Raw genomic sequence first — 22,144 nt, 5'->3', positions numbered from 1 at the left:
CCCGGGTACAGCGGGAGATACTGGCGGAGTGGAGCCGGGAGATGGCTCAGCACGCAGAGACCAGTCAGCGGAGCACGCTACCCTGGAAGAGGAAGCAGACCGCCTCTGAGGATGGCGCGGGAGGACCCAAGGCCGGAGACGGCGCCGAGAAGGGAGCCGAACGCATGGAGGCAGGTAAAGGGGACGCCTATACCCCAAGCCGTGACACCGCTTACCTGCCCCAGCTCCCCGTCGCAGAGCCCGAAAGTCCCCCTGCTGTGCCCGTCGCCGCCACGTCACCGCTATGGACTAGGCCCCGACCGGAAGCCGCCGCAGCGACCCCTGTGACGTCACGCGCCTCGACCCGGAGCGTGACAAAGCAGGAAATACCACCAGCCTGGTCGCAAGGCCTAGTACCCCCGGGCGCCGCATCACCAACAGCGCCCCCTACCTCCGCGGAGCCTCCGGCCTGGCCGCAAGGCCAGGTAGCCCAGGGCGCCGCCGTCCTAACGGTGCCCTTCACCTTCCAGGTGCCCCAGGCCTGGCCGCAAGGCCTGGGCAACCCGGGCGCCACCACCACCGCGCCCGCGCCCGCAATACCAAGGGTGCCACACCTGGGGGAGGACCTCTTCAGCCAGCTCACATGGCCGGACGGGCGGCCCTTCATCTGGCCCGAAGGGTACCCTGAGCTGGAGCGGCAGCAAAGACTAGGGCCCTTGTGTGAGCCCCTAATTCCGGCTCCGAAGCCCGTGGCTCGGGTCTCGCCTCCTCTAGCAGAAGCCCAATTCGTGTGGGACCCCACGGGAGAAGATTTGATGGGGTTCACCGGAGAAACTCGGGCAGCCGCAGCTGAACGTACAGAGTGTTGCCGTCAACAGCTGGCAGAGTTTAAGAGAGAACGGGAGGAGAGGCGGGTCAGAGAACAACAGGCCCAAATCCAGAGCGCGGAGCAGAAGAGCCGGACTAGGAGGAACCCCCGTGCAGCGCATTGTCCCCGCACCATCGGGACAGTGATAAAGTTCAACCCGCAGCATGGGTGGGGCTTTATTCGGGACCGTAACAACCGCGGTGACGTCTTTGTGACCCGCAGGGACGTCGAGTCCCACCTGCCGGAAGGTCACAAAGGCCGTGACCTCTACGTCGGAGACGAGGTCACTTTCACCCGGCACAAGTGTGCCAAAGGACCATACGCCCTCCACGTACATCGCCTGACAGAGGAGGAGTTGCGGTGTAGGGAGGAGGAGCCAGAAGACCCGGACGGGTTCAAGGCTAGAAGGTACTATGACTGAGATAGTACAAAGGACTGTATATAGTTACCTGTCGGGGTACCCAAGTAACCGTGGCTGCTTTAAAGTTTAGTCCCCGTTGGGACCAGTGAACAGTTTAACCCGTGTGTCCCCTACCCAAACCAGGCTGAGGACTGTGAGCAGCCATCCCTTTCCCTTTACTTGGCCGGGGACTGAGAACGGCCAAATTCCCCTGTAAATAGTTGCGCTTCCTAAAGCGCCCCCTACCGGTTTTATAGGAGAAACCATTTTTCTAGAGAGACTGTCGCACTTTTCCCGGACACACGTTGCACAGTGTCCGGAGGAGGAACCTGAAACCAGAGACGACGAGAATGTTTATATGAAAAAGTTTTATATATATATAATGTTTTACATGTTTTATATGTTGATATAAAAATTTTGTATGTTTTTGGTGTTTTATGTCTTACAGCCCGAGGACGTGCTGTGATTTACCAGGGGGGAATGTAGCACCCTGAGGATTCGGCTGCTACAGGGGTATTGCACCTCAACCCAGAGGTGTGATATTCCACTCCCGGGTAAGGAAGGAGTGTGGAACTGAGCTCAGATAGACTGCATGCACTACATACATCCCATTCCAGAGGAGCAGGCCGACGGTACTCCCACTTAGAAATGTGCAGGTACAACCGAGCCTGTTCCTGGCTGGAGTGGGAGGGGGGTGGTACATCCCATGTAGTGTAGGGGCAGATAGGGGGAGCAGTCTGGGTAGTGTTAGGAGCTCATTGGGTGCTGGTCACCTGAGCTCACACATAGAGGGATATATAAGGAGGGCACCAGCTTAGATCAGGGTCAGACGCTGAGAACAAGTCAGTTGGAGAGAGAGAAGGAAACAGCAGCCCTGGAGAGAGAGAGAGGAGAAAGAAAGAGAAAGACCCAGAGGGGAAAGACTGAAGGGACCCAAGAACCCAAATTAGAGCACCGGGTGAGGAGTCAGCAAGAGGGTACCGGAACCCAAGCTGGTGGGGGCAAAAACATCCCTAGCCAGAGACCGGAGGCTGTGGGCAGCATCTGCCACGGCCACCCACTACATCCACCCTGAAGGCATACCACATGGAGGGTCAGGGAACCTAAGGCCAAGGGTTGCCCAACAGAAGGCCCGAGGGAGCTGGACCTAGGTGGATCACTGGTGGGGACGGCTGAAGAAAGGACAGAGGGAGAGCTCAGGGCCACGCTCCGGACTTGTTTGGGGGTTGGCCGGATCCAGGACCTGGTGGACGCAGCACGGCTCGGGTGGTCACTAACAGCTGGAGTGACCGAAACATCAGCAGTAAGTAAACTCCCTTAACTGCACAACCCGAGTCTGTCTTCATTGCCGGCTGCACCGCACCACCACAACCCCCATCCTCTGCGCCTGTCCCCTCTGAGGCTATACCCCTCCCGTTGGGGGTTATCCCACCAAGCTGCACATCCACCATCAGCCTCAGCGGACCCTGCTGCAGCGGCGGCCACAGTGACCGCATTACAACGGGTGGCGTAGTCGACACAAAAGAACTCTTATAACATCAGTAAGGACTGCCACATAACACATAGCTTGACGCCCTGGGCACGGGACCGGGTCACAGCCGCTCGGAGACTACAACCCCCCATCTGATCCGGTGCCGGGTATTCCCCTCAAAAAGGAATATGTCCCAGGGGGCGCGTCATAAGCACAGTATATTAAAGCTACAAATCCATACTGCACTTGTGTAGTCAGGGCATAAATTGACAATCTGCTGTTTATGTACATATATACAGCAGTCTGTCACTGCAAAGAAGGGTCGGGTAGAGGGGGGGTGCTCTCCTAAACTATAGGCCCCGATTCATCAAGACTGGTGTTAACTAGACACTTCGTGATGAAGAGTGCACTGGAGAAACATGCTAACTTAACCAGGATGGCTGATGGAGCATGTTCTTGTGTGGGGGATACAGTATATATATGGAATTATAGAAAGTTTTTCATATTTTCTGTTGCTGCTCTGCATCTGCTTAGATCTTTTTCTGCCCTGTTCTCACCAGGTTACTGGCTCAGTTGGATGAGACAGATAAAGCTTTCAACCAGTTTTGGAGCCGCCATCATCTGAAATTAGAACAATGCTTACAGTTGCGACACTTCGAGCATGACTTCAGAGAGGTAATTGAAGTATAATTGAAACTCATTGGGGCATATTTATGATTGTTTAAAACTTAGACTTGCAGTATTGCTTTTAGACATATTTATGATTCTGGCATAAATTGTATCCAAAATTGACTTATTCAATATCAAGTTTGAGTGCCACATGCAGACATTCCCGTTTTGGATGCTATCAATGAGGTTAATAATGGTTATCTTAGGAATGTTCTCCCACGCTGAATGCACACAAATTATCAAGATCTGCTGCTGGCAGCTTCCTTTGCACCAATGACGTCCCAGATGTGCTCAATAAGGCCACGCAGCCTGCTCACAGTAGCACAACCAACATTCTGCCTGGCACTGTTGTGTTGAAAAATAGTTCCTTGGACACTTTGGAGAGATGTTGGTACCACTGGTTTGACCACAAATAAATGTAACATCGAGCTGAGTTTTCAAGAACGCTCTTTATGATTATATGTAACATCCCTAGCGGCGTGCTGGCATGGCTTACCACCTCCCACCATGCAAGACATTATTTTACCTATTAATCCTGGCTGCACACTTTGCTCCAGTACCTGCTGTGTCTCTTGTCTGATTGCTTAGGGCGGCGGCACGGCTACTGCCTGATTCTTATAGTTACTATGTATGCACTCCTAATGCCTCCCCAGCCTATTGCTGTGAGTCACTGGATACTTAAACCCCCTCCACCCAGTAGGGGGTGCCTGAGCAACACTTTCATTCAGTGTGTTCTGTGCAACTGAGTTGCCAGGTCCTGTCCGGTATCTTGTCTGTTCCGCCACCCTGGAGGCTGTATTCCCAGGCCTGTTGCCTGTATCTGTGACTTCTAGTCTATTTCCGCCACCCTGGGGGCTGAGTTCCCAGGCTCGTTCCTGTATCTTGTTCCTGGTTCAGTTCCTCTCTGAACAGTGTCCTAGCCCGTTACCTGTTTGTCTCTATGTCCGAACCTTCCCTTTTCCTTCAGTGTCTGAACCTGCACCTAACTCCAACTCGTTGTCTCTGTACTTCTGTTTGTGAGTTTTGTGTCCACTCGCTACTTCATTGTAAGTACCTTGTGTGTATCTGGTTCTGCTTGTCCCATTTCCCTACCTCTGTATCTACCTCCTGTATTCTAACCATCTTCCTGTATTTTCCAGTCTGTTCCATGTGAACTGAGCCCTGTCCTGTCTCTCTGCACCTTCTGCTCTGCTTGTTCACCGCACCTGCGGTTCCACTCTGCTCTGCTTGTTCACCGCACCTGCGGTTCCGCTCTGCTCTGCTTGTTCGCCACGCCTGCAGTTCCGCTCTGCTCTGCTTGTTCACCGCACCTGCGGTTCCGCTCTGCTTGTTCACCGCACCTGCGGTTCCGCTCGTCTCTGCTTGTTCACCGCACCTGCGGTTCCGCTCGCTCTGCTTGTTCACCGCACCTGCGGTTTCGCTCTGCTCTGCTTGTTTGCCGCACCGGCGGTTTCGCTCTGCTTGTTCACCGCACCGGCGGTTTCGCTCTGCTCTGTTTGTTCACCGCATTGGCAGTTTCGCTCTGCTCTGCTTATTCACCGCATCAGCGGTTTCGCTCTGCTCTGTTGTCCACCGCACCTGCGGCTCCGTTCCTGTGGCCCAGTCTGTACTGGTCCCTATCCTGCCTGCGTTCCTACCTGCCAGTACCTCCCTGTCTGCATGCCAGCTGTGCCTGCCAGTGCCTACCTGTCTGCATGCCAGCCGTGCCTGCCAGTGCCTACCTGTCTGCATACCAGCTGTGCCTGCCTGTTCCTGCATTCCCCGGTGTGGGTCAACAGCTGTGACCGGGGTCTGACCTGGAGTAGCACCTGGTCCCTCTGCTCGGTTCCTCCCTGGTTCACGGAGTCGACTGAGCCGCCGTGTGACCTTGGTCGGACCGAGTTGATACTTAGTTACGCCCCTCCAGGCACTCCTCGGTTCATGGTCCAGTGGGATCAGTAGTCAAGCTCACGACAGTCAGTCTGGGCACGAGCATAACATTATCTTTTAGTTCAAATGCAGCTTAAATAGGTTTTCCCAAAAACAAAAGTTCATTTCAATCAATAGATCTTGGAATAATAATTTCCACAATTGGATGTGTTTCAATAAAATGTTCCTGTGCTGAGATAATCTTATAAATGTGCCCCTGCTGTGTACTGTATAATGGCTGCTTCCGACCGTACAGGGACATGGTCTGATCATACCACAACTCCTGGGCAGTGGTGTACAGATATTATTAAAGCATGTAATCTCAAATGATTCTTTCTTTGAAGTAAAACGTTGTTTAAAAACAGGCAGTGAAATTTTTTACCTCACAAAAAAATCATTTGCGACCCCGTGCTGTCCTGTCTGTATACTCTGTTTTACTTCTTCCCATGTCCAGCAGCTGTGGTATGATCAGACCATCTTCCAGTACAGTCAGACACAGCCATTACACAGCCATTACACAGTACACAGCAGGGGAACATTTATAAGATTATCTCAGCACAGGAACATTTTATTTAAACACATCCAATTGTGGAAGCTATTATTATTCTAAGATCTATTGATGAAAATGAACGTTTGTTCGTGGGAAACCCCCTTTAATCCACAAGTTGTTGTATTCCACACCTGTTATTATACCCAAGTCCTACAAAAGGTGTACATTCCTACAAAAGAAAATAAGATTTACCTTACTTTTATTCAAGCTAATGCCATTTTTGATTCTTTCAAAACGAATGCTCATGTTTAATATATTTTTTTACATTACACACTTGAGTACAGACATCGTAAGAATTTGAAACTTCAGTCCAAAGTCGGCTGAAGGATGGAATTTTTTACATTTTGTAATTAGAATACATGCAGCAAATATGCCACTTTCAAGTGATTAAATAGAAATGGATACAGACAAAGGAGACAACTTGATGGACACATACATGGTTGCAATCTTCACACAGGTACTGGTAGCCGGCCAGCAGTATTTGTAAGCTCATAGTCAGCATTTCTGTTCCATTTACTGAAATAGTTGCTGCTTATAAAGTGATTGCGTTTATGAGATTTGACAGCTGACAGCTAGGCACATAAAGCTGTATGCATCTATAATGCAGCACAGTTGTATATTTATGACTTTATTTTTTCTGTTGCTTTTATAGTACTAATATCTTTTTCAGACCTGTACCAATAATTGTCATCACTCATCATTCCTTGTCCCAAGGAGGTACACAATCTAATTGTCCTATCTCTAACATACACATACTCAGCCCCAATTTTATAGGAAGCCAGTAAACCAAAGGGCTTGTTCACACAGCCTGTTTTTGCTACGTTTTTCCACACTTTTTTCAAGGGTAAAAAACGGTGCACTTTATGGTACAAGCAAAGTGAGTGAGATTTCTGAAATGTCATGCTGCTTATTTTTTACTTGTGGATTTGAACCATGAAAGCGCTTTTTCAACTCGGCCGCGAGTCCGTTCTTTCAGCGTTTTTGCCACGTCTTTTACCCATTCAAATTTATGTACAATAAAAAATTATATTGTGGTACCGTGTTAGCTAAAAAAATCAATGTAAATACTTTTTATGACAAAAGTATTCTCGAACTGATACCTATATTGGCTAACCAGGCAATGTTGGCTATATTTTGTTCTGGTTAACCAATAAAGGTATCACTCCGAGAATACTTTTGTCATAAAAATTATTTGCACCCATTCAAATGGTCAAAAAAAAACAAGTAGAATATTCATAAAAAATGCACAGATTTTATGTATCGATTTTCCAGCCAACACTGAGTATTTGCAGCTGATTTTTCTTCATCAAAAACTAAAGTGTGCGCATACCCTTACAGTATGTTTTTGCTAAATGGGAGAATACTGGAACACTTGAAGGAAACCCACAAAAACATGGGAGAGGATACAAACCCCTTGTGTAGTCTGAGTGTGGCATCTGTATTGCAGACCCTAACGTGCTGTGATATTATGGCCACCTAAAGTGCTTGTGCGCATTATTCTGCAGTACTATACTGTAGTGAGCTCCGTACTGGAAATAATACTTCGGTGGGGAAATAGGACTCCCCAAGTGGCTCCCAATGAAATCTGCTTTGTATTGAGAAGTATGCAGTGGATGCGAAAAAAAATTATTGTGCGGATTATTGGAAAAGTGAGAACTTCCATTGCACTCTGTGTTATGTACCTACTCCATACAGACACTCATTCATACGACTGTATTTTGTCTTGACCCTTTTTCTTATTTTACCAACCTGAAATGACAGCATCATACATCCCGACAATCTAATGTGTATTGGGGCGCTGGATAACTGATGATCGGGGAAGATGTCGATTGGGCATGTAAGATTTCAGACCACTGATCGCATTGCTCTCCCAGAAATAAGCCACCGGCTGATATGTCAGCAGGAGGCTTCCACATAGAGAACACATGAGTGCCCGACCGATTGAGCCCTCCTGTGTATGGGAGAGTCGTCTGAGGTCTAATGTGTACTGAGCCTTATCGGCGCCACTTTCACCTGCTGCTCTTCACCCCTCCACAGCCTATGATGTGATTTAGCTTCCATTCAATACTAGAGTGTTCTGATGATGGACATTGAAGCTTCCTGAATAACCAGTAAGTTCATCTTGTGATGTTTGTGAGCTGAGATCATAGTTTCTGCGGTGATATTCGCTTACACTATTCTACGTCATCTCATGTTTTTCTTATTGTTATTTTGTTTCTGTTGAGTTCAGTTTGAGAGAGCGCCTTCCTATGTGCAGATAGTGACACCCAAGGCGGAGGGGCCCAGAGCCTATTACACATGCATCTCTTACTGTATATGCATTACAGCATTAGAACAGGTCGCAATAAAGTGACGTACATGCTAATTCACAGTATAATACTGATATTCATGTCTATAAAGAATGAATGTGAAATATATTTTTATTTAATAGAATCACCACTTCTATAGTAAACTAGTAGCAACATAGCAGGACACACTGTATTTTGTCCTTAATCCTGGTGTGTTGTCTGCGGTTTCAATCTGCTTCTTTGGGGATGAGTTAATCTGCTATAAATGACATCTGTTTAGCAGAACCAGCTCTGCCATTTACTTTAGCACAGTTGTATAATGAAGTATAAAAATACTTTGGCACACGTCTTTAAAACATATATCATGAACAGAACTTTTTTACCACTCATACACATCATTTATGCTAGGTTTATTAAGAGTGCAGAGTAATAAAGATACATATTTTCCAACAATCAGATGAGAAAAAGGGTGAGGAATAGTCAAAAGTGACTGTCTGTGTCCTGTGACCAAAGGATGTTATATCACCGTGAACTAGGCGGTCAGGAAGGCCGGTAATCAAAATGATATCACAATGCACAAGTTTCTTATCCAGCATGGATCCCATGATTTGAATTGTGGGACGTTCCGTCGAGATGTAACTATTGTAGGGTTTCTCTCAGGTAGTGTTTGTGGTAGGCATTAGGCAGCAGTCACACAGGCAACAATTTTAGCAGGGCTGTGCAGTCAGTAAGCCAAATCTCCAACTCCGACTCCTCAATTTCTCTGACCTCCAACTCCAACTCCACTGCACTCCCTCACTACTGAGCGTGTACATAAAGTGCAGCACAGATTCATCTCAACTAAAAGATCCTTATATCAGGAACAGAACAGACATTTATAGGACATTACATAACTTTCCCAAATTCTTATGAAAACATTTACAGCATACCCTACATTATACTACTGTACCCAATTCATTATATATTTTAGGAGTCAGTCCATTTTATACCAACTCCACCAAAATGGACACAGACTCCGACTCCACAGCCCTGATTTTTAGTCCAACAAGGCAAGGTGTATTAGCTCCATAAACCCCAGAGGGACTATGACACAAAACTGCCGTGCTCCGGCACAAAGGTAAACACATCCAATACTCTAGCAGGTATACGTCCACCCACACATAGGTCAGTATGAGATCTCCTCAGCTCCCACACTTTGCTAAACTGTCCACCATTAAATTGTCCTTTTCTCTCTAGGACCAAAGACTGCTCAATTCCTCAGCTGACCCCCTAGTCACTCCATTCAGAGATAGACTCTCAGTTTTCTCTCTCCCAGCTACAGCTCACATCTTGGCTGATCACTTATGAGCTTTCACAATCGCCTCTGCTACATCCAGCAGATTGACTGAGTCCCCAGCCAGCAACACATGCTGAACCCATTTCCTGGTTCTTAGCAAAACACTGCAGGTAGACTCTTAATCAAGGCCTGCAGTGCTAATATTTAACCCTCATCATCCTGGCCTTGCTCCACACTCCATATTGTCATTGTGTAATGGATATTGTAATCTAACAAGTTGAGTCTGTATGTAGTGTAGGGATTCACGCTGAGGGGTAGGCAGTAGATAGCGTTTACACAGTCATTAGATTCTTGTATCAAAACAATGTGACGTTTATTTTTCACATGTTGCATAGCACCAAAACAAAGTCATAAACATAAATCCCTAGTCTAGTCCAGGCACTAGCTAAACAACACAGACCCTGGCTAATCATACACGGCTAAACTAGTCCCAATCCAGGCAAACAAAACAGCTATCGTCCATATCAACCACTTATACTTGTAGTTTGTGCACATAGCCTGTACCGACTCTTCTCAGAGAGAGATTCCAGCTTGTCTCTCTCTTTGGCTCCAACGCAAATCCACTCTGGTCAGCATCCCCCCAGGTGACTGACTGAGGTGAACACCTAGCTTGACTATATGCAGAGCCAGCCAGGTGAAAATAATCAGAGCCTGTAGAGTTAGGATTTAACCCTTTGCTACAGTAGGCATGAATCATACAGTTAAAAAGTTCACAATTTGTTTCTTAAAGGGTATCTGTCAGCAGGTGTTTGCTATGTAATCTGAAGACTGCAAGAGCTAGAGGCTGCAACACAGAATTCAGAGATGTGTCACTTGTTAAAGTGCTTGCTGTTGTTTACTAACTGTGAAGGATTTATCACTAGGAGATTAACTAGTCCGGCAACCAAGCAGCTCACTGTCTATGGACTTTGTACATGGAGAGCCTGGTGTTGGAGCGGGAAGCTTTCTCAGCTTTGCTTCATGTTAAATCTAAAAGCTCTGATTGTGTCTCTTTGCCTACATCAGGCTGTTTTCAGATGAGGTAGCACAAACCTGCTGACAGATTCCCTTTAAAGGGAATATGTCAGTAGGATCAAACCTCCTAATCTGTCTATATGGGCATATAATAAGAAGCTGAATAAAATGATGCCTTGATATCTGCGATCTGATGTCTTATTCCAGAGAAATCTATGTTTTTCTTATATGTAAATGAGCTGTTCCAGGCTATGGGCCGGACACTGATCTACATGAGAATTTTCCTCCAGAGATTATCTTAAATGAAAGGCGGTGTTCCCAGTGTGATGTGTAATGGCCGTTCTCTGCTCGCCTGATCTCACTGCAGAGCTGTGTGTGATTATACCTCACACATCTGCCCGGGTCCTCTCAGCTTCCAGCTCACAGGCAGACAGGGCTGCAATATTATTGCAATATGTAGCGCCGGCGTCCCTGCCCTCTGCTAGGCAGGGACGCTGTTCCCCTCACCTCTCTGCTCCGTGCCCGGCGTCCTCCTCCCGCTCTGCTGGCAGCGCGCGCTCCTTCCCGGCCACTGTGCTTAGGGCGCGCGCGCTCTCCCTCCCTCTTAAAGGGGCCGCGCGCGCCGTCCTAAGGAGTCCCCGGCCAATGGCCGGAGGACTTCACCATATATAAGGCACCTCCTCCAAAATGGAGGTGCCCGAGCAATGTTGTTGCACTGTTCACTACTCTGCTTCAGCCCTCAGGTCCCGTTGCCAGTTACCTGCCAGTTACCTGCCAGATACCTGCCAGATTCCTGCCAGCTTGCTGTCTTATTCCTGCCTGATTATCTGCTACCTGCCTGCTAGTCTGAGGTCCGACGGTCTGCCTTACTACTCCTGTCAGTCTGTCTAAGGACCAGCCTGTCCGCTCACCTGGGAGCGCACTTCAGCCACCTGCCTGCTTGCCTGAGGTCCGACGGTCTGCCTTCCAACTCCTGTCAGTCTGTCTATGGACCAACTTGCCTGCTCACCTGGGAGCACACATCTGCTACCTGCCTGCTAGCCTACCTGGAGGCTCCGCCGTCACGTGCTGTGACCACCTGCCTGTCCAGTGACTCCTGCCCGCTCACCTGGGAGCGCTCATCTGCTGCCTGTCTGCTAGCCTACCTGGAGGCTCTGCCGTCACGTGCTGTGACCACCCGCCTGTCCAGAGACTTCTGCCCGCTCACCTGGGAGCGCTCATCTGCCGCCTGTCTGTTGGTCTTCCTGGAGGCTCCGCGGTCACTTGCCGTGACCATCTGCCCGTTCATCCAGAGACTGCCCCGGTCACTTGCCGTGACCATCTGCCCGTTCATTCAGAGACTGCCCCGGTCACTTGCCGTGACCATCTGCCCGTTCATTCAGAGACTGCCCCGGTCACTTGCCGTGACCATCTGCCCGTTCATCCAGAGACTGCCCCGGTCACTTGCCGTGACCTCCAGCCCGTTCACTCAGAGACTGTCCCAGTCACCTGCTGTGACTTCCTGCCCGTCTTCCCTGGTCGCCACCCGCTCCCTTACAAGGACCGCCCCCTTGTATAGTAGCTCAGAGGTTCCGCCTCCCAGACCCGTTACAGTTTGCTCGGGCCATGGAACCCGGTGGCACCCAAGCTCCCTCGCTCTCGGACCTGTGTCATGAACTGTCCCGTCAAAGGTCCCAACAGGAGTCCATCCTGGGTCACCTGCGGAATGTCAATACTCGCCTGGACACTCTGACTGCTCCACCAGCAACCTCCGCCAGTGCCATGTCTCGCAATCCGGCAGCTCCGCTGCCCACTAATACCATGGTATCCTACCCCGGACCCCGGCTTTCTGCACCTCCTCGCTTCGGAGGCGACTCCGCCCAGGCTCGGGGCTTCATAAATCAGTGCACCCTGCACTTTGAACTATTGTCCCACCAGTTTAACTCCGACCGAGCCAAAATTGCATTCATCATGTCCCATCTCACCGGGGAGGCCCTGGCCTGGCTAAATCCTCTATGGGAGAGAGGAGACCCCCTGGTGTCCAACTTGCCTGCTTTTCTCTCGGCTTTCCGGAAAGTCTTCGACGAACCCGGACGGAAGACCTCATCCGCATCATCACTGCTACGCCTCCGTCAGGGAAGTCTCACCGTGGGCCAATATGCCATACGGTTCCGTACCCTTGCCTCGGAGCTGGCCTGGGATAACGACGCTCTGGTATCCGTCTTCTGGGAGGGTCTGTCCGGCCGTATTAAAGATGAACTTGCCGGTCGGGACATCCCTACCACTCTCGATGACCTAATAACTCTTGCCACCCGGATTGACCTACGGTTCCAGGAGCGTGCCAAAGAGGTCATCCGTGAGAGGAGGTTACCACGTCTAGCTCCTACTTTTCAGAAACCCGTCACTCCCTCCGTCTCTACCCAGGTACACTCTCCTGAGCCTATGCAGGTCGACCAGACCAAGATGGTCAAAACCCGTCAGGACTTACGCCGTGCCGAGGGGAGCTGCTTCTACTGTGGCAGTAAGGAGCACCGGATCCGTACCTGCCCAGAGAGGTCGGGAAACGCCTGTGTCTAGGTTCGCTCAGAGAGGTCGACCTAGACAAGAATAAATCCTCTCCATCTCTGCTGTTGTCAGTCTCAATCGTCTGCGGGGAGAACCGTTATTTCGAACTAGCCCAACTTGACTCTGGAGCAGCCGGGAATCTTATTTCACAGTCCCTGGTAGAGAAATACCGCATCCCCACCAAACCTCTGGCTGTACCCTTGTCTGTTGCTGCCGTGGATGGGGGTCTCTTACCACGCCCCATCCAACTCATCACCGAATCCATTACTCTGCAGGTGGGAATGCTGCATTCTGAGAGTATCTCCTTTCATGTTCTGCCTGGACTCTCCCACGCCCTCTTGCTAGGCCTACCTTGGCTCCAGAGACATGCACCCGTGCTTGACTGGCAGACCGGAGAAGTCCTTCGCTGGGGACAGGACTGCCATAAGACCTGTCTGGTTCCCGTCCATCCCGTCCGTCCTTCTCCTACCCCAGCTAATCTACCTGGACTTCCGATTCCTTATTGGTCTTATGCTGATGTCTTTAATAAAAAGGAAGCAGAGACACTACCCCCTCATAGACCATACGACTGCCCTATCGACCTGTTACCTGGTACTACTCCTCCCCGTGGGCGTATTTATCCATTATCCGCTGCTGAGACCCGGTCGATGTCCGAATATATTGAGAATCTGGCCAGGGGATTCATCCGGAAATCTACCTCCCCGGCGGGAGCAGGCTTCTTTTTCGTCAAAAAGAAGGACGGCTCTCTCCGTCCCTGTATAGACTATAGAGGCCTTAACCAGATCACGGTGAAGAATAAGTACCCCCTTCCGCTCATTCCAGAGTTATTTGATCGTCTGAGGGGGGCTAGAATCTTCACCAAACTGGACCTCCGTGGGGCGTACAACCTGGTTCGTATCCGTCAGGGGGATGAATGGAAGACGGCATTCAACACCCGGGACGGCCACTATGAATATCTGGTAATGCCCTTTGGTCTCTGTAACGCTCCTGCCGTCTTTCAAGAGTTGGTCAATGACATCTTCCGGGACCTTTTCTACTCCTGCGTAGTGGTGTACCTGGACGACATCTTGGACTTCTCTCCGGATCTCCAGACTCACCGGAGGGATGTTCGTCAGGTCCTGCTCAGGCTCAGGCAGAATCACCTCTTCGCTAAATACGAGAAGTGCCTCTTTGAGCAGACCTCGCTTCCGTTTTTGGGCTACATTATTTCTCAGACCGGCCTACGAATGGATCCAGAGAAACTGTCTGCCATCGAGAAATGGCCTCGACCGGAGGGGTTGAAGGCCATTCAGCGATTCCTGGGCTTCGCTAACTACTACCGCCTCTTCATACCACACTTCTCTTCCCGGACTGCCCCAATTTCCGCGCTCACCCGTAAGGGTACTAATCCCAAAGAGTGGCCGCCCGAAGCAGAGGAGGCCTTTCTTTCCCTAAAACAGGCCTTCTCTTCCGCCCCGGTGCTGCATCGCCCGGACGGCAACAAGCAGTTCTTCCTGGAAGTTGACGCCTCCTCCTCTGGAGCCGGAGCGGTACTTACTCAAAAATCATCTTCCGGGAGAATGGTAACTTGTGGCTTCTTCTCCAAACTCTTCTCCTCTTCTGAGCGCAACTATTCCATAGGAGACCGAGAGTTATTGGCCATCAAGCTGGCGTTGGAGGAGTGGCATTACCTACTCGAGGGGGCTCTTCACCCGGTAATAATTTACACTGACCACAAGAACTTGGCTTACCTCCAGCATGCCCAGAGACTTAACCCGCGCCAAGCCCGGTGGTCCTTGTTTTTTGCTCGCTTTGATTTTGTTCTTCATTTTCGCCCGGCTGACAAAAACGTCAAAGCAGACGCCTTGTCCCGATCCTTTCTGGTGTCCGATCTCGAGGAAGAACCTAAACATATCATCGATCCCGCCAGAGTAATGCAGGTGGCTCCCGTGAGTCTAAATCGTCTCCCTCCCGGTAAGACGTTTGTTTCAGTACCTGATCGGAAGAAGATCCTACACTGGGGCCATTCGTCTAAACTAGCTGGCCACGCCGGTCAGAAAAAGACCCTCCAGCTTATTGCCCGGCACTACTGGTGGCCTACCCTGCACAAGGACGTAATAGACTTTGTTTCTGCCTGTGTGTCCTGCGCCCGCAACAAAGTCCCGAGACACCTGCCAGCCGGTCGCCTCCTTCCGCTTCCTGTGCCTGCTGCCCCCTGGCAGCATATTGCTATGGACTTCATAACTGATCTCCCCGTCTCCGCCAGTTGTACGGTCATTTGGGTGGTCGCTGATCGCTTTTCCAAGATGGCTCACTTTATTCCCCTGCCAGCCCTCCCGTCTGCACCCGAGCTGGCTAAAGACTTTATTCGCCACATCTTCCGTCTTCATGGCCTGCCCCTCCACATCGTGTCGGATCGTGGGGTACAGTTCACCTCACGTTTCTGGAGAGCCACTTGTAAACTGCTAGACGTCACCCTGGACTTCTCTTCCGCTTACCACCCACAGTCCAATGGTCAAGTGGAGCGGATCAATCAGAACCTGACCAGTTACCTCCGGCACTTCGTTAATGCCCATCATTCAGACTGGGTGGATCTCCTACCATGGGCCGAGTTCTCTTATAACAATCACGAGAGCGAATCCTCCTCCAAATCCCCGTTTTTTGTAGTTTTCGGTCAGCATCCTCGGATTCCTTTTCCTGTCTCCACCTCTGTGGACAACCCGGCTGCGGAATCTCTCGTTAGCAAATTTTCCTCCATTTGGGAGAGTACCCGATCCGCACTCCTTAAGTCGTCCGAACGGATGAAAAGACACGCTGACAAAAAACGCCTGGATCCTCCACAATTTCGTCCTGGAGATAAAGTCTGGCTCTCATCTAAATATGTCCGACTCAAGATACCTTCTTACAAGTTAGGGCCTCGGTTCATCGGTCCTCTGGAGGTCATCAGTCAGATCAACCCGGTGGCCTATGAATTGAAACTCCCGGCCAACTTACGGATCCCTAACTCCTTCCATGTATCTCTCCTCAAACCTGTGGTTCTTAACTCTTTTTCCAAGTCTACAGGTACGCCTCCTGCTCCGGTTTCTGCTGAGGACGAGTTTGAGGTAGAGAACATTCTTGCCACCAAAAGGGTAAGAGGAAAGACCTTTTTTCTAGTAGATTGGAAGGGGCTTGGTCCTGAGGAGAGAACGTGGGAGCCCCGGGAGAACATCCATGCCCCTCTTATCCTAGCTAAATTTCTGTCTGGCCTAAAAAAGGGGGGGCCTAAAGGGGGGGGGTACTGTAGCGCCGGCGTCCCTGCCCTCTGCTAGGCAGGGACGCTGTTCCCCTCACCTCTCTGCTCCGTGCCCGGCGTCCTCCTCCCGCTCTGCTGGCAGCGCGCGCTCCTTCCCGGCCACTGTGCTTAGGGCGCGCGCGCTCTCCCTCCCTCTTAAAGGGGCCGCGCGCGCCGTCCTAAGGAGTCCCCGGCCAATGGCCGGAGGACTTCACCATATATAAGGCACCTCCTCCAAAATGGAGGTGCCCGAGCAATGTTGTTGCACTGTTCACTACTCCCGTTGCCAGTTACCTGCCAGTTACCTGCCAGATACCTGCCAGATTCCTGCCAGCTTGCTGTCTTATTCCTGCCTGATTATCTGCTACCTGCCTGCTAGTCTGAGGTCCGACGGTCTGCCTTACTACTCCTGTCAGTCTGTCTAAGGACCAGCCTGTCCGCTCACCTGGGAGCGCACTTCAGCCACCTGCCTGCTTGCCTGAGGTCCGACGGTCTGCCTTCCAACTCCTGTCAGTCTGTCTATGGACCAGCTTGCCTGCTCACCTGGGAGCACACATCTGCTACCTGCCTGCTAGCCTACCTGGAGGCTCCGCCGTCACGTGCTGTGACCACCTGCCTGTCCAGTGACTCCTGCCCGCTCACCTGGGAGCGCTCATCTGCTGCCTGTCTGCTAGCCTACCTGGAGGCTCTGCCGTCACGTGCTGTGACCACCCGCCTGTCCAGAGACTTCTGCCCGCTCACCTGGGAGCGCTCATCTGCCGCCTGTCTGTTGGTCTTCCTGGAGGCTCCGCGGTCACTTGCCGTGACCATCTGCCCGTTCATCCAGAGACTGCCCCGGTCACTTGCCGTGACCATCTGCCCGTTCATTCAGAGACTGCCCCGGTCACTTGCCGTGACCATCTGCCCGTTCATCCAGAGACTGCCCCGGTCACTTGCCGTGACCTCCAGCCCGTTCACTCAGAGACTGTCCCGGTCACCTGCTGTGACTTCCTGCCCGTCTTCCCTGGTCGCCACCCGCTCCCTTACAAGGACCACCTCTTGTATAGTAGCTCAGAGGTTCCGCCTCCCAGACCCGTTACACAATACAGCAGAGCTGTGAGAGCTGCAGCTGCTAACATACAAAGTTCAGTTCTACTATTCTGTGTTAGTTACATGTCTCACACTGGTAATGTCCTCTTTCATTTACAATAAGCTCTATAGACAGATTCTCATGCAGATCAGTGTCCGAACCCATAGATCTTAACAGCTCATTTATATATAAGAAAAAAGTGGATTTCTCTGGAAAAAGACATCGGATTGCAGATATCAAGGTATCATTTTATTCAGCTTCCCATGACCTAAATGCTAATGTAGACAGCTTAGGAGGGTTGATCCTACAGACGTATACTGGTACTCTTTAATACTCATGCAAATATATAAGAAAAGGACCGTAGACAGATGCTATTCTGCTCTAATCCTCCTGCTCTCCAGTTTTAGGGCCCATTTACACTGGTCGGTGATCAGGAGCGAGTGTTCCTAGGAATGCTCGTTCCCAATCCTCAGCCTGTGTAAACAAGTCAGTAATCACTCAAAGAACGAGCAAAATGTTTATTCGTCAGGTGAAATGAGTTCTAAGCAGGCTTACAACTCATAATTCTCAGCAGCACATCACTCCCTGTAAATACGACAAGTATAAACGAGAAAAAAATGATACTTTAAGCACAAAGAATGATTGTGTTAACAATAGTTCTGTGCATCTGGCCTGTCCAAATGTTCATATTACATGTAGCCGGTCATTTAAGACCCACTATCAGGCTGTCTAGATGCAGTCTAAGAAAAGCATGAAGGTAGCAGCGGTAGCACACACTCTATAACAGTGCACTGAGATCTGAGCATGCCCGTCCACCTTACAACAGTATAGTTGATGGACGTAACCAAGGAGAACCAATTCAAACAGTGAATGTCCAATTGAATATTTATTGTTAGAGAACTTGTCATCTGTGCATTTCTTAAATACATAAACCTAAGATCATTCATATTTTAAATAATGAGGTTAATTACGGGGAATGACTGTGGGGAGACAACCCCTATAACTTTGCCGCATATGCAGATACTGATGTCATCATAAAAAAATATATATTTTTGTACATTTTCTCAAGAGTGTGGCATTGTAAAACTTGCAATTTGTACCTTTTCAGAAATGAGGAAGAAATTCAGTTTTTAGCTTTTAGTGATATATGTACCAGCGCCTTTCTGTTTTTCAACAGGTAAAGAAATATTTAATATGAATATGAAATCCAGGCTGTTACTGCACCTGCCCACACTGACACTTTGTGTGCTCTTGGCTCCTGCAGCTCTATCTTACAGGGAATTTGTATGCCACAGTATGTTCTGTATGGTGCTCTGTGTGGGAGATATTGTCCCGTGGAAGCATGCTCCATGGTATGGCATACCGTAGGATCAGCGACATGCTATCCGACCTACACAATCCAACTGAATACATACTCTGTATAATTCTGTATGAAATGAAGAAATGTCAAGGTGCAGTAAGGACCCAAGTAGTTCTGTAAGAGCCCGTTGACTACTCTCGCATACTTGAGACTTAATTCATACAGTATGTAGTGAAATGTCAAGGATAAAGTCAAAGGAAATCAATGATATTTACTTTAATGTTGACAGATATATTTTGAGCACAATAATGGTGTGTCAATGTTTAGAAAAATGGAACCTAATACCAAAGGAAGGAAAATAAAGCACATTATCTGCCTTTTTCCCACAGCTAAAGTTGACACTGGATGCCCTGATGGATGCTCAAGCTTCATTTACAGACATAGGAGACAGCGTGTCAAGAGTGGAGCAACTTCTCAAAGAGTTAAAACTCCAAGAGGAGAAAGGACAGGTAAACATTACAATCATCCATCCACTAGGGAAAGAAAAGCAAAGCAATATTGGATAGGAAATGTAAGAAATAATACTGACTAATCAAGTACATGGCCAATAGGGAGTATGAAAAAGGAAATGAAAATGTCAACCAAAAAAGGTATCCAGTGAGATAGATGACAGCACTGGTCACAATTCATAAGCTGTGGTTGTGTAAAGCCCATTCAACTTTTTATCCAACCTTATTATAGTTTATGTTCTAGAAGTCTCCTACATAAGACTTCTGTTTTGTACTTACCTTAACAGAAAATCTTACAGAAATTACCATGTCCTCAATTTAGTTACACCATATGATGAACTTGATTAAAAAAATGATATAATGGGAAAGAGCAGTGTTGGACTGGAATCAGGGGCCCACCAGTAACAATGCTTCTGGTGGCCCACTGTTCAGCTACAGGCAAATATTACCTGATCTGTATTCACAAATTTACCTTTCTTCTATATAATAATGAACTGGGTAGGTTGGTAAATGAACAATGAGATGCAGGTTTGTTCTATACATATTTAATCAAGTATGTTGTGACAACTACTGCTCATATAGGAGAGTGGAGGGCCCAGTTGTGCACAGGGACCCACCAGGGGATCCACCTGTTCCCCTGTGGGCCAGTCCGAGACTGGGAAAGAGATATTTCTGTGAGCATTTATTTCTACGGTTCTAAATAATTGATGTACTAGTGAGGAAATATATTTATCAGCTGTTGGTGACGGACTGTGTGGTTTACCAGAATCTAATGCTCACATCTCACTCGAGCCATCTGAAATTTGATAACCTGCTCATCTGATCTATCCTTTGTATCATGCAGAAAAGAGCCAAGCATGTTATCTTTGTTTATTGTACACATTTGGACTAAGGCTGCATTCACATGTTCTGGTTTTATAGGGAATGTGTAAATATATATTTATGCATGAAAACAGCTTTATTGGTTATCTAAATTGGAACGTCCCCTCAGATATATGTAACCTCCTTTTCGCAATTCTGTAAGAAGTCCGACTTCTACGGAAAGTGGTAAATTGTGTGAGTTACATCAAGATCTGACAGAACTTAATGCATCAAGATGAAAATAGTGTAAATAAATTATATGTCATGCAGTATTGTCTCTTCTACGGCCAGAATGTCCAGGCATCTGCATTCAATGTAGACCGGGTCGAGTTAAATCTATGCTGACACTCTCTAATTAAGAAAAGATCAGATTCCAAGAAAAAAAACCTTCAAAATATAAATAAACCTTCAAAATATATCCAACATATTTCAAAATACAACACAAATATAGTGAAGCATTACAATAGTGAAAAGGCAATAGAAGAAGAATGTCTTGTGTTCAAGCTGAGGTTTTCACAATGAAGTTCACAAAGGAGGTCAACAATTTTAGGTCAGATTTGGTGTTATTTTTTTCCATTTTCTAATTAGGAAAAAGGATAGAAAATATTATAGGGAATCTGTCAGTAGGATCAAACCTCCTAAGCCGTCTATACGGGCGTGCAGGTTATAGAAAGCTGAATAAAATGATACCTTGATAACTGCGATCTGATGACTTATTCTAGAAAAATCCACATTTTCCTTAATATGTAAATGAGCTGTTAAGATCTATGGGCTGGACACAGACCTGCATGAGAATCTGTCTCCAGGTCTTCAATAAAAAAGTAGTGGACAACCTCTTTAATTAATAGGACGTGCACCCAGCTAATGATTATTGCACTCAATAAAAGATCAATACATTTTTAAGCATCTTTATAGCACCTCATTCATTCCTGCCTCAGCCATAACATCAGCATTCGGATATGATATTCATTTATATTATTTGCTTATATAGTGCCAATAATTTCTACAGTGCTATACAAAACGTATTATCATTGTCCCCATAAGGAGTAAAAAGTCCAAATTAGCCATATACCTGTTAGGTTAATACCCAAATAGGAAGAAAAGACAACAAGTTTCTTACTGATTATGTAGTATACTGAGAACACTACACTGTATTACTGAGCCAGGTATAATGCCAGTTACAACATGTGATATCACAGAATACGCATGCAACAGTTGAACAGTTTGGAAAAAGGAGAAGTTGTCTTACTACAGACATATTTCAAATCTTTTCACAATAATTTCAAAAAGAGCCATCGTAACCTTGTAAGGAACAAGCGATCAGTAAGATGGAGGCAAGGGGATTCACCACAGAGAAACATTAAGCATAACTGATATTTCAAAACGTGTAGTAATAGTGTAAAGTGAATGGTGGCTTTCAAAACTACAACCTGTTCTCCAAAAATAAGCTTATCTCAATAAAGAAAAGGTTATGACACTGGGAAGAAATTACAAAATCTTAAAAATGAAAACTGACTGCAAAAAGAAGGATTTAACCATGTACTGACAATCCTTTATGTAGAGAAAATCAAATTCTATGGAAAATGACTCCAAACTAGAAATAAAATTGCAAAATCTATCCAATATGTTCCAATGTACATCACTAACCAAATCTATCCTTATACTTATGTAATGCTATACATATACAGTACAGACCAAAAGTTTGGACACACCTTCTCATTTAAAGATTTTACTGTATTTTCTTGACTATGAAAATTGGACATTCACACTGAAGGCATCAAAACTATCAATTAGCACATGTGGAATTATATACTTAAAAAAGTGTGAAACAACTGAAAATATGTCTTATATTCTAGGTTCTTCAAAGTAGCCACCTTTTGCTTTAATGACTGCTTTGCACACTCTTGGCATTCTCTTGATGAGCTTCAAGAGGTAGTCACCGGAAATGGTCTTCCAACAATCTTGAAGGAGTTCCCAGAGATGTTTAGCACTTGTTGGCCCTTTTGCCTTCACTCTGCGGTCCAGCTCACCCCAAACCATCTCGATTGGGTTCAGGTCTGGTGACTGTGGAGGCCAGGTCATCTGGCGTAGCACCCCATCACTCTCCTTCTTGGTCAAATATCCCTTACACAGCCTGGAGGTGTGTTTGGGGTCATTGTCCTGTTGATAAATAAATGATGGTCCA

At 47.9% G+C, this 22,144-nt stretch overlaps 1 protein-coding gene across 8 annotated transcripts in view; it reads left to right on the top strand.

Moving 5' to 3' along the window:
- The window catches only part of LOC141259288 (guanine nucleotide exchange factor DBS-like), a 354,703-nt gene that overhangs the window by 65,709 nt on the left and 266,850 nt on the right, over positions 1 to 22,144 (top strand). For all 8 annotated transcript variants that reach the window (XM_073674992.1, XM_073674991.1, XM_073674998.1 and 5 more), the window contains 2 exons: positions 3,279 to 3,393; positions 18,979 to 19,098. In XM_073674992.1, coding sequence (XP_073531093.1) covers positions 3,279 to 3,393; positions 18,979 to 19,098 — 235 coding nt within the window. The remainder of the gene's footprint in view (positions 1 to 3,278; positions 3,394 to 18,978; positions 19,099 to 22,144) is intronic.

Source organism: Phyllobates terribilis, unplaced genomic scaffold (genome assembly GCF_046119375.1).
Source record: "Phyllobates terribilis strain yellow unplaced genomic scaffold, ASM4611937v1 Scaffold_3__8_contigs__length_932513732, whole genome shotgun sequence".
Lineage (NCBI taxonomy): Eukaryota > Metazoa > Chordata > Amphibia > Anura > Dendrobatidae > Phyllobates > Phyllobates terribilis.
This window is presented reverse-complemented; position numbering and strand designations above follow the sequence as displayed.